General features: G+C 38.3%; 2 protein-coding genes across 2 annotated transcripts in view; both read right to left on the minus strand.

Annotated features, from left to right (window-relative positions):
- Positions 1–18,002, minus strand: part of LOC146489085 (uncharacterized) — a 311,447-nt gene that overhangs the window by 226,237 nt on the left and 67,208 nt on the right. The window lies entirely within an intron of this gene.
- Positions 1,167–15,944, minus strand: LOC146489102 (uncharacterized). Its single transcript, XM_085109721.1, has 9 exons — positions 15,657–15,944; positions 13,214–13,331; positions 9,073–9,186; positions 8,875–8,988; positions 7,797–7,859; positions 7,524–7,660; positions 4,350–4,446; positions 3,372–3,578; positions 1,167–2,000 (listed from the first exon to the last, which is right to left on the minus strand). The coding sequence occupies exons 1-9, from the start codon at positions 15,942–15,944 to the stop codon at positions 1,687–1,689; spliced, it is 1,452 nt and encodes a 483-aa protein (XP_084965847.1). The 3' UTR covers positions 1,167–1,686.

Here is an 18,002-nt window from a genome sequence, read left to right on the forward strand (position 1 = left end):
AACATTGTGAAGTGTTGTGAGACGCGGCCTACGGTTTATAGTCCTTGTCCGAGAAGACTAGAAAGTCTAACCATTTGCAGATGTCATTACAAAGGCAGCACTTTCTCCTCCGGTTATTTAAGACCCCGAGTTTTGGTCCGGCCGGGGTTTGAACCCACGATCTCCCGCACGGTAGTCCGATGCTCAACCAACTGAGCCAACCGGCTGGCACTTGTCAGTCGACCTGTTTAGGCATCGGTCATGAGTGGCCCGTTATAAAATGGAGGTTTATAAGTACATTAAGCTCAGTAGATCGTCAAGTTTATCGCAATCCGGAATGATATTTTTATCATTTTCACAACATAATTACCCATGCCGGCTCACTTACATTATGTTGACTTGCGCACAGCTTACAAAATCCTTAGTTCAGTTCAGTTACATTAAATGAAAACTTTTTTCTTAAAGTGGTTGAACTTGGTGCTTATACAGCTTTGAAAAATTACGATTGTTAACTAAGTTCCGTGGCTATAAACTAATTCATTCTTAAATTTAATTACGTTTGAAAGGAAATATTCATATATATTATTGTAAACCGTTTAGGTGCCACATATTCATAACCTAATTTCTAACATAACATCTCGGTGATGTGCAAAATTTTAAGGACATTTTGAAGTTTGAATTACCTCCGCGACAAGATCACAAGATGATATGGGTAATTTATCAATAAATTAAAAATAAAACAGAGCTTTGGCTTTGACTTACCCGGCTACAGACATTAAATCGCAGAGGCAAAATTAATGTTTTTGCTGTTTTCTCCTATACTATGGGACTGAGAGCCGCGAAATTACAGCCAAATTAAAAAAAAAAGATTCACAGCTACCAACTCAACTTTTTGGTCTTGTCGCGTAAGCTGGGGTCTTTAACATGAAATCTCACAAGGTCATTTACAATTGAAGTGGTTGTATAGAAGCCGAGTCATGTTCTCTATACTTCCATCCCTCCCTCAGGTGGGGTAAAACGCAGCCCTTGAAATAAAGATCTGAAGTGATCACAAATACTTAGAGTGAGCTGGAGAAAGGTAAACATGTTTAGTTCTGATGCCGAGTTCACATCTTTCGCTCGCGACTCACCACCCCATCCTCCCTCCCCCCACCCCCTCCCCGCACTTCCTCCTTCTCGGGTCACGCTTTGCAGCAACAAAATTCCTAGCAACTTTCGTAATTACTGAGAGCGAACTGTTAAAATTTATATTGGAGAAAGATTTCTACACGGTTATGTCTCTCATTAAAAGGTACCCTGCAGTAAGATCGCTTTTTATTGGGGTAAGGGGAGGGGAGGGGAGGGGGAGGGGGAGGGGGAGGGGAAAGCTCTGCGCTTATTCTTTGTTATGTTCATCGACCATTTTCAATTGGTAAAACGTAAATAGAATACTCTCTCTTTGTTCTTTTCATTCTTTGTTTCTCTTTTTTCTCTTTCTCCCCTCGTTATTTCTTAATTTTCAAATTTACCTTTTATTTGTCGTTGGAGAACAGCTGCTCAGTGTTACCACCATTTCCTGTGTATGCTGACCGTACATTTTCAGATTAGCTTGTTAATGGTGTTTCATTAATAATATTACACATTAAATTAAATTAAAAATTAATTTAAGCCTGGTAAGCCGGCATTCGCTTGCAATACGTTTTCAATACAATCCAGTTACAAGGGAAATCATTGGCGGTAAAAAACCTCCCAATCATCAGGAGAGAAGAAACGAGTTCCAGCGAGAATCGTGTACTGGTCTTTCACTCCGCTTGGAACTTTGTAGTAGCCGCCTTCGCCAAAGTCTGTGTACGAATATTGGTGTATGTTCGCATTATCAGAAATGCGGATGTCGTGCCCGTTACCAAATGTTGGCCCATAGCGTGAATACCTAAAAATTGCGTACTTTGGCCTTGCCACCATGCTTTTGAAAGGTGCCAGTCCTTCTTTGTTGCGCAATGAGAAGATGAACGAATTGTTTGTGTAAGCATACAAACTGGACCCTGAAGAAGATGGAGAACAAAGAAAGAGACAGGTATGAATCACAAGATAACTTAAGGTCGCTTTTCTTTTCGTTTTGAGAAGAAAGTATACGGAAAAAATGTTCTACATCTTTCTCCCATTCTTTCTTGGCCTTTCTCTCATTGTTGGCATTATTGTTAATTAAGCGATCCCTAATCGGCGGCAAAGCTAAATACGCAGACTCTAAAATTAAATTATTATAATGTATAAAGTTTGAAAAAAAAAAATTGAAGGAACGTTAATTATCTACACAACAGTTAATCGGCAAAATAATCACCTTTGAAATTTTTTTTTATAATTTTGCTGGTCTGTAACGTTTCCCGCACACTTTTCAGGTCAATGGATCGAAACGTAAAAACAGGATTTTCCACATTTCAAAATACTTTTTAACCCGTAAAATGGGCGGAAATCATTTTAAATTTTAAAATTACTTTAGCTCTCTTAGTCTGAAAACCTCCATTACTAATTTGTACAGAAATTATTTGCCATCGGATTCCAATACAAACTCTGGCAGTTCGCCCTGTGTCAACCTTTGCATGAAGAAGCGCATTTCTCTTAGTCCCTTGGGATTCACCTACCAGAGGAATAACTCAGTTTTTCCAAAAAAATCTTCCAGAGAGGGCCATTATAAGCAAGTTATTCTTTTTCCTTCATGCAAATTGTTCCTGGGACAAGTGTGACACAAGACCTTGTCCCCTCGTGTCAACACTAGTAAGGAACTTGTCCCAGTGAATTGTCCCTAAATTATCTCAATAACTCAGTAAAGCAAGCACTAACACATAATTCTATCTTAACGTTGTTTTGACGGCACTGTAAATTTGCACTGTACCACTGAGGGATACTGGTTTTGCTAAAGAAGCGCACTGCAGTATGTATAATTATTTGTCTTAATTGAAAGAATTAATCGGCAAAACATCAAGTCAATTTGGTGTCATTCTACAAAATCAACCTTTGTGGATTTAACAATACGGCACTTTTTAGTGACCGCAAATTTTAATCGGTCGGAGCTAATTGAAATGAGATTAACGACTGATAAACTGTTCCTTTGAAAGCTGTAAAGTCCTTGTAATTATCATCACCAAAACAGCCCCACCATACCGCTGAAAGAGACAGCGACGAAGGCAATGGAAAGTTGTTCGGTTCAACTGGATATAGTATGACTCCATTGTGACATGGCTGTAAAGATTGTGGTCAATAAGGTTGTACACTTAAAAGAAACTGCATGGATTGAGGGTAGCAAAAGAGGCGAGGGAGAGGAAGGGGGGAGGCGTTAGTGGAGAGTTCTGAAAGCTACAACATATGTGTTTGTAGTATTGTCACTCAGATAAACAACAGACGAATTTTGAAATTACCGTCCCAGGGAATGTCCGCGTACCCTCCGAACACGTACGGACCATTTCTGATGATTGTAACGGTGTGTCTTTTTCCATCGCACCTGCCGTGAAAGGTACTGGCCGCCCAACCGTGTATGGAGGCGCGGTAACACAAAAGCCACTTTGGGTCATTTCCAACGGCAGGCGCAAGGAACGCAGCTAATATGGTTGAGTTAATGGACAAATCTGAAGGAGAAAAACAACTTACGTCTTATTCAGAAAATGGAAAATCCCTTTTTAAAGTGAAGAATAATAACCTGTAACTTTTATATTTTTCACCCATAGCAGTTTTACCTTTATTAGTTTTGATTACTTTTTGTTGAATTTCGGCACTTTCCTGAAGTTTAATTGGGGAAATCCAACATGGTGGATAAAAGCTGGCAGCTATTTGACAATCATGATGTATAATTATAACGTCATATAACGTCATCAATTCTCGTAGCGGACCTCAATGGAAACATCTTTGGACTTACTATTTCTCCTCCAAGTCTCCGATTGTCATAGCGTTTATCATGGGATATTGGAAAGTTACGGAGGGTGGTCGGAAGGACGGCGGGGATTTTCCGGCTTACATTTGTCAGGATCAATCGCGTGTTAATTGCATATTCCACACTAAACAATGAAGAATTCAGTCGTGAGGATTTTTCAACAGTTGCGTGCGGAAAAATACGGTGTACGTGTCCACCATTGCTAGATAGCACTTGTCAATGGAGATTCAAAACTAGCCTATAAACGGGTTTCTGTATAAATGAATTGCGCGCAATTATTAAGCTAATATTCGGCAATCAGAGTGCTCAAGGCGGAATCCAAAATAAGGATGGGATATGGTAGCACCGAATGAATAAATCGTTGGTACGATGGCGTATACGATGTCCCAAAACCGGGTCAATCATTGCTATAAGAACTTATCTGATTAGGAAGTCTGATAAGGGAAGCAGGAGTTGATTGACACAAAACCTATTTCACAGCGATCACCACCAAATTCGCGGGTACAACTGCAAGTGAATCCACGAATAACTTTCTGTGTTACACCCACCGCCTTAGCCTCACCCTTCTTGTGATTTAATTGAAAGGAAAAGCGCCTATGACAAGCTCAAACCATGCACATCTTGCACAAGATTTTGGTTTAATACAAGCCCATAGTCGCAGCAGAAAACAACTTGGGAGCAAATTAAAGGGTCCCTGTCACTCATTTCTATTAGTTATTGACCTACTGACTTTCTCGTAGATTATAGTAATATTTGCAATTTTCACGAAAAGTATGCGAAAACTGGTAATTGTAGGAGCAGAAAATCAGCATTCACAGTTGGTTTCCCCTGACAGTTCCTCTTTTTGTCAAGGAACCGCTGTTATCAAAACAGGAAACTTGGGAGGGTTTTGAGTGGAGAAAAGGAAATGTCTCCAAAGGCATAACGGATTGCGTGTATGGTAGTATTTGATCTACTTACTAAATAGGTGGATTACTGTTTTTAAGGTGAAAAATCTGTGTACCGTATTAGGTTATAAATGTTCTTTTTTTGTCGTAATTGGCTCTTTTATTTTTATATAAGAGATAAAAGTGTACCTGGGCAGCTTCCATTAGTTATTTTGACACTGTCAATAGCGATATCGCCAGTATGCGAGGCTCCCCGGATCCCTTCAAATGTCACCTACAAACGTTGAACGCATTTTAATGGCTGTCTCTCTAAGATCCTCATAAGCCAAAGTAGTAACAAATTAAAATATATTTGCTTCATATCGATCTTGCACGACAATTACTCTTTCGGCCCTAAACGTTAACGCTTTCTCCACGGTTTCTGGGAAGTGTCCCTTAGTAGGTAAGAATTTTTTTTTAATTAAAAAATACACAATTTTGGCAACACCTGAAATTTGATGTAAGGCTAAACATTTTCAGTGGTTGGCAAGTCTTCCTTACACGAACTTATTTATATTGATGTTTCTACATAATTACTTCAAGTTATCAAAACAGAACCTTTTACCAACCCACATTCACGGGGAAAAAATGGGTGTACAAAAACGCTTGCAAAGGTCGATACTTTTAATTCGCATAATTGAGAAATACTGCTATTTGGAAGCGACAGAAGGGTCTTGAAACCGTCTGGTCGCCCAAATTTATTTGATAATAAGTAAGACCAAGACTATATCTTTCAACGACTGCAAGGATTTTGGTTTACATGTACTTTTGTACATCCATGTCCCTGTCTATTTTCTAACAAGCTGTAAATTTAGGTTGGCAATAGTTGCTGTTTTTACTTCTTGAAACAATTATGTCGAAACATCAACAATACTTCAGCATAATGAAGACATGTATTTGTCAACCAATGGTAGCATTTAGCAGACTCAGATTGGAAGTGTTGTCAGGCATTTCTTCACTAAAATAAAATCTTTTTTTTTTTTCTACTAAGCCAGCACCATTCACGGAAACTGAGGAAGGAAGGAAGGGTTTAAGCCCAAAAGAACAGTGACTGGAAAAGTGTAATTTGCATGGGAAATTTGAAGCGAGACTATTTTGTGACAAATTTGAAATAAAAGGATCTTAGAGTGACAACTACATTTAAAATAAGGGGTAGTATAGATGGCCCCTCAAGTGTAATGTAGCAAGCCTAGTAAATGACTAGACCACGTCAAGGGGGAAGAAGAAGAAGAAGAAGAAGAAGAAGAAGAAGAAGAAGAAGAAGAAGAAGAAGAAGAAGAAGAAGAAGAAGAAGAAGAAGAAGGAGACTAAGAAGGTAGAAATTGATTAATTTATACGTTTAGCAATTCACTCACATTTTACCTGCTACTACATTTTCTTGGGTTTGTCTTTATGCTTTAGTCTGTTGAGATACTTATGTATATGAGCCGCAAAATAAACTATGGCGGTCAAAAAGAGTTAATTTCAACTCACCGTACTATCCAGATAAATGTTTCTTTCCACCATTTTCCAGTAATTTCCTTGATTCCCAGATATGTGAAAAACTTTGCTACTCCCACTGTAAACATAGAGTGTTCCAATTGTAGCTCCATACATGTGATAATAAAATGACAGACAAGCCTGTTTTCCATTGTTTGAAACAGCGGCTGAAAGATGGGCAATTTCACCGGGTTTCCTCGGCCAAGACGCTTCTATGTACATGTAATTCCCTACCCCAAAATAGAAAAGCTCAAATTATTTACTGATCTTTGTAATCAGTGGGGGCAATAAACAAATTCATTGAACTCATTTAAGAGTTCTCATTAGCAGATACGAAATACAGGTATTCCAAAACTAAATGGTGTACACTGACTTGTGCTTATTTCGCATATCTCTGGCTTTTTACGAAAAGTTCTATGTTCATTATAAACCGGTACAAAACAGGCCAGCCAAAAGATGAATCAAGCGTCTTGAAGGATGAAAAGTCGTGAGAAAATCATCTGAACTTGAGCATTGAAAACGAAAAAATTATGACAAGTGATTGAGGCGCCAAAAACCTACAAGCAAAAGTGACTAAAATATGCAACGCCGGGGGATGCTTCATAAGCACAATAAGCAAGAATGTACGAGAAAAATCTAAAGTAAAAGGAATATGCACGTTTGAATCCTATATAAGTCCCGCCGTTTATAAGCCCATCTAAACCCCCGTACGAGGTTGTATAAACCCAGGGCTTACAAGCGACAGTTTAAAGTGCCCCTGGGACGAAAATTTCATTTTCCATCTTTTTGCATTTTCGTGTAGAATATGACCTTCTTACTCATGTTATCAAATTTCAATCCTTTACGGCGATTGGAAGTATTTTTTCTTTTAGCTTTTTATTCGAGATTTCACGGCCGCCATTACCTGGCCTTGCTCCGGAAGTTGGGAACTAAATAACAGCAGAATACAGTTTATGAAGTAGAATCCATATGAAAATTAGCCATGTGGAATTTTTCAAGTTGAGCCAATGACGTCACTTCCTGTAATTTGAGCCTTAACTTCCGGAACAAGGCCAAGTAATGGCAGCCGTGAAATCTCGAATAAAAAGCTAAAAAAAAAAAAATACTTCCAATCGCCGTAAAGGATTGAAATTTGGTAACATGAGTAAGAAGGTCATATTCTACACGAAAATGCAAAAAGATGGAAAATGAAATTTTCGTCCCAGGGGCACTTTAATGTATATCGCAAGCAGAGAAACCTTGCCTGAACCTCCTTGACCAAAACTTGGGCCAGTTGCAGAAGAACTTGTTGCACCAGATGCAAGCGTCCAGTCAAAGTCATCTGATGACGACTGATTCCAACCAGAACACAAACCATTTGCAAAGTAACACGAAACTGTTAACAAAAAATTGGACATTATAGTGGTAGTATATGTAGTTAAACCCCAAATTCTTTAGGTTTTCTTGCGTTTAGTTATCACCGTTCTGGTTCCTGGATCGGATGAATTTGAATTGTTGTGCAAGTTTCCTACCTGAGGTACACCTGAGGCACGTTCCGTTATTTAAACAGGGGTTGGTTCCACATTCGTTTACATCTAAGGAGAAAAATAATCCAAGACAATTAAACATGAGAGCGTGTTCAAATTATCTCCGGCTGATAACATATAATTGTTGATTACCTATCTCGCATCTGCTTCCAGTAAATCCAGGGGAACAGCTGCAGTTAAACCCATTGACTCTGTCGTTGCAAATTCCATTTTTTGGTTTGCACAGGGATCGATACAGAGTCAAAACTATCCTGCCGGCAAACGGGTTTTCTGTATAAATGTATTTCGTGCAAGAAAATATCCGGCAAGCAGTAGCGCTCAAGATGGTATCCGAAGAAAGGATTGGACAGGGCACCGCACTGACAGTCATCGTTGGTACGCTCCCTTCACAGATTTTTTCTAGCATTATGTTCCTGAAACGCTAGAGTTTTTGAAATATTGATCTGGGAAAAATTTATTGTCGTCAGTTACTGTTCATTGACTTGAAGTTACCATGGCAGCCATTTTTGATAGGTCGGTTTTTTCAGAAAATGGAAAATCACTTTTAAAGTGAAGGAAAATCACTCTTCTTTATGTAACTTTTATGTTCGTAGTCCATATTAGTGTTTCGGCGCTTTCCTGAAGTTTGGGGATGCCCAACACGTGCATGCCTAATACGTACTCTTGAATTTAGGGTCCAGTTTTTCAAAGCCCGATTAAGCTAATCCTGGATAAACGCAAACTTTGACTCGAGTTTAACTGCTAATCAACAAAGATTCTTCCAAAAGATTTTCGGCCGTCAGTTTTGACTAAGACTTTTCTTTACCTTTAGCTTGAAATTAGCCTTTAAGCTCATTTTAACGAACGACGATGAAAACCTTGATTAACTATTAATCGTGGAATAGCGTTAATCGGTTTTCGAACAACCCGGCCCAGAACTTGCTTCAGAACTTTCGCTTAAGAATCACGCGCATTTGTGCGAAGGTAGAGCAAGCCAGAATAACTTTCTGTGTTACACCCACCGCCTTAGCCTCACCCTTCTTGTGATTTAATTGAAAGGAAATGAAATGTAACTATTCCCAACCTGTTTCGCACAGATCCCCAGTAAATCCGGGTGGACAGCTGCAGTTGAACTCATTGACTCCATCATTGCATGTTCCATTATTTAAACAGGGGCTGCTTCCACATTCGTTTATATCTAAGGAGAAAAATAATCCAAGACAATTAAACACGAGAGCGCATATAAATTATCTTCGGCTGATAACATACAATTGCTGATTACCTTTTTGGCATCTGTTTCCAGTAAATCCAGGCGGACAGCTGCAGTTAAACCCATTGACTCTGTCGTTACAAATTCCGTTGTTCACACAGGGATTGCTGTCACACTCATTTATATCTACCAATGAAAATCTTTAATCAACAAAGGTACTAGCAAGCGGAAAACCCCACCGTGAAACATCAGTGATTGGTGCACTCATAGAGCCCCCACTTGGGTTTTTCCTGTGCCACAATATTTTGAAAAGGCTCTACCATCCATACTACGCTTGTTATTCTTGTCGCAAGATATATGTCAATTATAAACAGAGGGTATTACATGACCACGCGGAGATACGAAATTTCTCTTCGAGTGTTGGAAAAGATTGCGAACGAGTGAAATATTTTTCAACATGAGAAGAGAAATTTCGTATCTCCAAGCGACTATGTAATTTTCTTTTTATTATATAAAATCCTCATAATACAACAAAAGATGCTTTATTCTTTATTTCAAAAACTTTTGAAATTGAGTACACCAGCTTACAGTCGGTTGTTTATTTGTATCAAAGTAAGACTTAGGCGAAAAGGCCACAAATAAAATCTATATAAATAGAAAATGTATAAACAGCCTGTAGGTCCCTGGTATAAGTTAATGGCATATTAAATATGGTTAGAAATTTGGCTAACAGTAACAAGTATTAAAATCTGAACGGTTAAGCTTACTTCTGGCTTTCATCACTGCTTTCAACTACACATACATACATACTTTATTACCACTTCCCCAAAGAGGTTTTCAGAGGCAATAATACAGTTAAGGTAAAAATTAATTATACGTCAAACCGAAAAAAAAAAAAAAAAAAAAAAGAGCCAACAGTCTAATTGACTTAACTTGACTTAAATATTAAAAGTTACTTAAGAGATAAGACCTAAGGCGGCGTTTTAACCACGTTAACCGATTCGCAAAGTTCAAGTTCGTCAGGTAAGGAATTCCATAAAGTAGCTGCTCTATAGTAAAAAGTCCTTTGGCCGCTTGCTGTTCTAAAGCGAGGTATGTTAATCATTTGAGAACTTCTCGTTCTACGATTTGTGACATCACATCGTCTAATGAATTGTGTGGATAAATATCCAGGAGCACATACTGTTAAATACTTAAATGACATTACGGCATCACGGTAGTAAAGATGCTCCTTCACTGGCAGCCAGCTCAGTTCCTTTAAAATTGGTGATACGTGATCGTATTTCCTTGTTCCACTTACTATGCGACAGGCAAAATTCTGGACTGTCTGTAACATTTTCAAATTTTTTTGAGAAGTGTTACCCCAGACGCATGAGCAATAAAATAGTTTACTGAAAACAAGTGAGTTTATAATAACGATTAAGGACTGTTTGTCAAAAGAGTACTTAACTCTATTGATCTGAGCTAAACGTGACATACACGAAGAAACAGTTTCTACAACATGATTACTAAAAGTTAAGTTTGGATCCATAATTACACCGAGGTCTTTAGCGGTTGTTGCAGGTACAAGATCCTTCCCGAAAAGGGACAGTTCGAAATCATCACTCATTCTTGCAATATTGTGTCTACTTCCAAAAATCATTAATTTCGTCTTGTCTGGGTTAAAAAGTAGCTGGTTGTCAAAGCACCAGTTCCTTATTTTAAGCAGATCCTGATTTATTTTATCTCTGACTTCTGTCTCTTCATGGAGTGCAAAGGATAACAGAAGTTTGGTGTCATCAATATATAGCATTGTGGGGAGCAGTACTTTGATCACTACCCTCACACGCTACCACTGGTTCCTTCTACTACTTTCAAATGTGCTTTCACGTTTATCAGGAGAAGTATTCTGCAGCAAATTTACATTTATGGTGAATGTTCCTCCAGCAATTGTTCCGGTTATTAGATCCAAGCCCTGTTAGAGGCATCTGAAGTCCTTCAGGGCTACGAATGCACTAATATTTTTCCGTAGCAAGTTTGGTTGTTCTTGTGGAGGCGCGTGGTTCTTGATTGTCATTCTGGCCTCTAAACGACATAATATATACTGGATATTTTTTTCTTTTTGCTTGTCCGACAAGGATAAATAGTTGTTTACGGAAGTAACATTCCGGTGTCCTGTGATCTGCATGATTTGCGTTGGGGGTATTTCGTTGTCATTTAACTCCTGTACGGGGTGCTTCACTAGTTGAGGACCTATGTTCCACCTAGGAACGAAGAGGATTAAAGAAGAAGAAGAAGACGAGGTGCTTACGAGCACTAAGGTTAGTCAATCGCTTGTTTTCTAGTCCAAGACGAGCCTCGTTTACCATGTCTTTTAGCAAACTGTTGAGCTTGTTTACCCCGATGGGTTGTTCTTTAAACCAAGCTCTTATTGATAGGCTGGACGGCTGAAGATTATACACCGCCAAGTAAAATGGGGAGTCATCCGTTTACATGCTTTCAGGGCGCTTGCTTGCATAAATTTTGTTAACACAAACTGGATCTCTCTCAGCTGGTAGATTGGGAGCTGAGTACATTCTAGGCTTAATCTTTCGCGTATCTCTAGGGTCAGAACCAGTTCTAGTTTTAGTCTGTCTTTCAACCGAGTATTCTAAATACTCTTTTCCGTTAGGCATTTGCTTTAGTTTGACACCTCCCTATCGTAGCTCTCTCTGTTCTTTACCACCGCGAAGGCCGAGATGTATGGTCGAATTTAGCCACAAAGTGTTTATAACGGCTTGAAGGCTTTAAATCCCTAGGCATCCGGAAGCATACATCTTTTCAATTTCTTCGTCTGTTAGGCTACCCGATGTCCTAGGCTTGTTTCCCAATCCCTTGGCTTTTAGATCCGTTTGTTTTAAACGCAGCGTCAGTAAAAATTGTGAAGCCGTAGTTCTGTTTGTTCAGATACCTCTGGATGCTTGAAAGAAAACCTCTCAAACTTGTTGGTTCATAGTCGGAGCCATCTTTTTTTGAACGCCAAAGATGAATTTCGAATGGAGGTCGTTCAGAACTTGGGGTGAAAGCTCATGAAGAGATGTTGAACCAAGTAAACCAGGATTTGATGTCTGTATGAAAGTCTTAAATAACTCGACGTCGTACGCAGTTTTCCTCCTCGTATTCGGATTTTCTTGTTCTTCTACGAATTCGATCAGTTCCTCATCTGTGATCTCGACAAATCTGCTTGTCTCCATCTTGGAATGAATTTAACTTTGACCCGCGAAAAAGACCAACTCAAAAACTCACAAAAGACCAAACGACAGCCAAACGATGGAAAACCACAAGCCGCTTGACAGCGCGAGAAAATACTACGAGCTGATTGGTCAAAAATGATATCACATGTGTGGATAAAAATGATATCGTCACTGGCGGGATAGCGTTTTTATCGATTTGCTACCATTAAATTTTATATAATCTACGTGATGCACGAGCGCGCGCATACTAGCTAAGATATCTAATCACATTTAGTATAAATCTACTGGTGTTCTATCACGAATGCCGTTCTCTGATTGGCTACGCTACTCCCTATCTATTCTGTGATAGATAGTGAGTAGCGGTTTTCAACAAAATGGCGGCCGTTTTGTCGCGTTTTCGAAGTGTCTACGATGAGGATATAGATAATTTACTTGTTTGGTTTTGAACAACTAGTAGATTTATACTAAAACAATTAGATTATTCGCTCTCGATGTCTATGCGTGATAGGTGATTCGGGCTTCGCCCTCATCAACTATCACGCGATAGAAATCTCGAGCTCATAATCTAATTGTTAAATAAAAGCTCGTAGTCGTTGCATAAATTTAGTCATGTAGTTAACTTGCTTCCAATTGGAATAGATTATTTTCCTTTCCAATTCTCCACAGATGTAGGAAGTGAAACGTGTCCCTATCTTCTACCGACGCGACATCTGAATCCCGCTATCTTGCAGCTCTCAGGTAAAAAAAAAAAAAAAAAAAAACCGGGGATTTAAAAACTACGATTACTTTAGCGGACGTCACCAGTTGAATGAATTTGTTCCTATGGTACCATCGTCCCATCGTCCCAGACACTGGGACGATGGGGCGATGACATATATATCGCTGAAATTTTAAAATTTGTTCTGTACAGTAGCCTTCTGAGTCGCAACTTTTTGTCGTTCATGTCCAATAATAGGGTGGCTAAAACTCGATTGCAGCAGAACGCAGACAGAGTGACTTACTTGTTTCGCAGTTTTTCCCCTTGAGTCCTTCTTTGCAAACACAGACATAGCTTTTGTCCTTGTCGTACAGTGTCACACATGTACCGTTATTCTTACAGGGCCCGCTGCTACACGAAGACTACAAAGAAAGGAAAACAGACCATTTACTTCAAACTCTTATAAGGCAAATAAGAGTATTTCCTGTTATGAAGCTATTAGTAGCTATAGGCTAGTGGTAAGCCCGCAAATTTTTTTAAATAAAGAATGTTCCTTTTCTCAGAAGCTTTCCACTTAAGGGAATTTAATCAAATTTCCATTATGGATGACTAACTTCCTTTCCGAGTGGTCATAAATTTGTAAAACAGTAGTAGTATACGGAATGAGGGTTCTACGTCCGGTGGATCATGGTGGATCATGTGGATCCGTAACGGCGGTGACGTCATAGTTATGAATAGGTCAATAGAGCAAAAATAGTGACGTCATTGCAGGAAACAATGAATCTGGAAGGCTTCCAGAATCAGGCGTTGCCACAAAGGACCGCGAACGATAATGCTGTATCGTTCGCGGCCCTTTGCAGTTTTCACGTCTACTTTATTTTTTGGGGCCGTAGGTCTTTACAGATCCGATATGCTGTGCATTTTAAGCATGGTTTTGTCCATGCGTTTCAATGTTAAGATGGTTTTGTCCATCTACATTCAGTTGACTTTGCGAGACAGGAATTCGATGCTTTGTCTGCTTTCTCCCTGAGGCACGTGATGTGGCAACGCGTGATTCGGGGGGCGGGCGGGTTCAAAGTACGAAACTTGATAGGACATGGGTTTTGTTGCATTTTATTTGAGCTGGCTCTGTCGCTGGTTTCATATAGAACTGCTACACCGTGCTGACGAGTTCCAATAAGAACGAAACAGCTGTCCACGGTTGCAGCCCTGTTTTGTCGGTTTCTGTCGGGTTGTTGTCTCGCAAAGTCAACTCTTTCACGTAGTATCAGCCTTGCAGTTTGTGTTACTTTTTTATTAGTTTTTTTTGTGTCTTTGGCTGTAATTGGGGGGGGGGGGGGGGGGGGGGAGCATTCCGGGGAAAGAAACTAGAAACGTGTACATGTCAGACATTTGACATTTATTGAAGAAGTTTCTATTAAAATTCTCTGTTAGGAACAAAATGTGCGATAAAGAAAACTTATTCATAATTTCAAGTACATTACTGAATCCAAACTGGTCGTAAACTGAGCTATGAATTCAACCTTAAATTGGCATGGCTATTTATTATTCTTTTTTCAGTGCAGTGAACTATCAGTTGCTATGGTTACAACAAATCAACAATTGATAAACACGGAAAAAACTTTAATTACTAATCTTTGGAAGAGTAAGCTTTCTGACGAAAAATGTGTCCGGAAAAGTTTTCATCCGAATATTATCTAAGGTGTAGAATATATGCATTCAAATAGCGTTCAATTTCAAGCACTTATCATTGATAGCAGCGAACTGAAAGCAGGTGACCGTTATCAGTTTTAAGTGAAGTTACACCCATGCAATCAGAAATAAATGAGACGGAACCGTGTTATTCTCTCAAAATTTGAAAAAATAAATAAAAAGAGATACGAGACGTTTCAAGAAAAGGCTCGAGAGCTGTTAATTTCGTCCTAAGTTCATTGTCCCAAAAATTTTAAGTCCGATCTTGTTTCCATAAAGCCTGCACCTTTTTTTTTAAACTTTTTTCTCTCCTGGATGTTAAAGCCAATTCCGTATTCGAGGAAGTTCTTCATTCATTTTAAGTGCAGGTTAAAAATTTTAATATGTTTCTATTTAATTTTTGTTAAAATGTTTTAGTGGCACCAAATTTCGTTACTTCAAATTGGTTACTCAATGGATCTTCGTATTGAGGTCTCTTTTTTCTGTCTATGCGGCTTAATCTCTCTTAGAAAATCCATATAATTTTTTTTGTTAGTTTTTTTAAGGGATACTCGAAGCTGAATAATTCTTTGCACATTTTTCATCAGAAGATGCAGCAAAAAGGAAAAGATCGAGATTAATCGAATGAAAATTAGATCGAAATTAATCAAATAAAAATTACAGATGTTTTGTTCCACCTTTCCGGTCGATGTTAATTTTCCTTCCATATATAAATTGTTGAAAGGTAAGAAAATAAGCTGTAAATACGAAAAAAACTGACACTTTATGGAAAACGAAAAGAAAAGAATAAATGCAAACTTTCAATAATTTTATTTTAACTCAAGCACACTCAAAAGTTATGGATTCCTTTGCCCCAAATTATGTAATAGTGAACTTAAATTAAAACAGTGAGAAAACGAAGTTGGTTTCATAGATCATTTTAGTAATCGTGAATTTACGTATGTTTTAGCGCAGTGAGTATCTAATAAACGTTACTAAAAAAACTAAAAAGTCTCCTGATCTTAAGAAAAGAAAAGAAAATTGTAGAGCGCTGTAAATTATAACGGTTTCCTTACCGGAATACTGAAGTGATGAAACACTTTGTTGGGGGCAAAGTTGTCCGAGTTGTTGTACTTGTCCGATGGAAGCAGTTCACACAAGCTTTGTCCGTTAATGTCAGGGAATGCAGCCAAGTTATAGGAAATGCATGAGGGAATCTCTAAACAGGCAAATCCACATTCTTCTCCATATTCAACCAGCTCTGAACCAAGTTTGGTAATGTTCAAGTAGGAAAACTCGTCAACCTCGAAGTTTACAAAGTCCACGTCACCAGATGAACCTTGGTTAAAAGCTTTTCGAAACATGAAAAAGAGAAAAGCGGTCTCAGTGATTTGGAAGTAAACTTATGAAGCAAATTACTTTTTTAAATATAATTTTGTGAAAAGGCCGTAGTTAGATAGTTAACAAAGGTCATTTCATTAGATGAACCTTGATTAAAAGCTTTACGAAACATGCATACGGAAAGAACTGAAAGAAATCTTCAAAGACAGCATTTTGAAACAAAACGCAGACGGAAAATTAACGAAAAAATGAAGACTACAGAAAAACTCTTCCTTTGAAAACTGATGGAAGGGCACAAAATATTGCCAGTAAGACAAGATCACTTCTTAGAACTGCGGCGACCTTTTTCATCCTGTCCGTTTTTCGTCTTTTGGTGTACTGTTGTCGTATAAAATAATTTTATCTTTCCGGAAATAGTGGTAACATTTCTCAGGCGGAAGGTCCCACAGACTATGGTCTCTCTCAAGTTCAATCCCCATATATTTTTAACACACAAAAAGGGAAAATAAGCATTAAATGATTGTTATTGAAAGTAAGTGTTTGGCGGTGAACGTTCATTGTGGCTTTAATGAGACTTCCTTTGAGAGTCAGAAAGCACCATTAATAAATTATTAGGCTATTTGTGGGTCGGTATGTGTGTCAGTTTGCATATAAAATAGCATGTTGACAGTTCGGGCTCACTTACCATAAAATTCGTATAAATTAATTTCATTTTTATCTTTCCTAAAATAGCGGCTAGAATTCTCCGGCACTGAGGAGGGTCCCACAGACTATCGTCTCTGTCAATTTTAATCCCCACATATTTTAAACACACAAAAAGAGAAAATAAGCATTGAATGATTAACATTGTGAAAGGTGTTCGTTATTGATTGTTATTGAACAGAGGTGTTTGACAGTGAACGTTCTTTGCGTCTTTAATCAGACTTCCTTTGAGTGTCAGAAAGCACCATTAATAAATTATTAGGCTATTTGTGGGTGGGTAGGTGTGTCAGTTTGCATATGAAATAACATGTGATAGTTCGGGCTCGCTTACCAGAAATTCGTATAAAATAATTTCATTTTTATCTAGAATTCTCCGGCACTGAAGAGGGTCCCACAGACTATCGTCTCTGTCAAGTTCAATCCCCACATATGTTAAACACACACACAGACACAGAGAGAAGGAACTAGATGAATGATTGTTATTGAACGGAAGATTTTTGGTAGTGTCATGCAGTGCGGCCACAATGAGACTTACAGCTTGAGTGTCAGAAAGCACCATTTATAAATTATAAGGGTATAAGTGGATGGGAACAAAATAACCAAATAAAATTTGGGCTCACTCGGCAGAAATTCGTGCCAAAAAAAATCAATTAAAGTATCTAAAAACAAACCTCTATTAGAAGGCAGCTTGTTTGGTTTGCACCTGTGCATCCCTATGTGCTTAGACAGTGCGGCGACTAGCCCTTCACAGATAATTTTGGCACCAAAAGAAAACACGGCTTTCCAAAAGCACACCGGCTTGTGATGTCTATTTTAGGTCAACTGTATTCCCTGTACTTAGTTAACAACGGCGCTACTGGATTCGATCCCAAAATGGACTAAATAAAGAAAAAGCTATTCTACATCTCACGCTTCATCGTCATCATCATCTTCATCATAATCATTATCATGATCATTCCATCCGTACTTTAAGGGGAAGTATCATGAGGTTTTTTATCAGTCTTTTGTCAAATTTTTGTTTTTTTTTATTGTTTGCAAAATCACATTACTTACATTACTTACAGAACGGCTAAATATATCACTAGACAATACAGTATTCTACCTACAATACATGCTTACTGGTTACTTACGCTACTGAACAAAACAGGACTCTACTTACAATTCAATACATATAGCCTTAGATATAACAGTAACTAGATTACTTACAAACTGCGGGTTACACGCTACTAAAAACAGGAAAACAGTAAGAAAAGGATGAAATTTGTCACTGGAAAAAAAAATAATAATAATAAAAAAAATTGTGCGTTTTCGCTAATTTAAATTAATTTCAAATTTCCCATTTTTCAACTTTCCATTGTAAGATTAGCGCTGACTTCAAT

The sequence above is a fragment of the Pavona decussata genome, unplaced genomic scaffold, assembly GCF_977016875.1.
Source record: "Pavona decussata unplaced genomic scaffold, jaPavDecu1.1 SCAFFOLD_6, whole genome shotgun sequence".
NCBI lineage: Eukaryota > Metazoa > Cnidaria > Anthozoa > Scleractinia > Agariciidae > Pavona > Pavona decussata.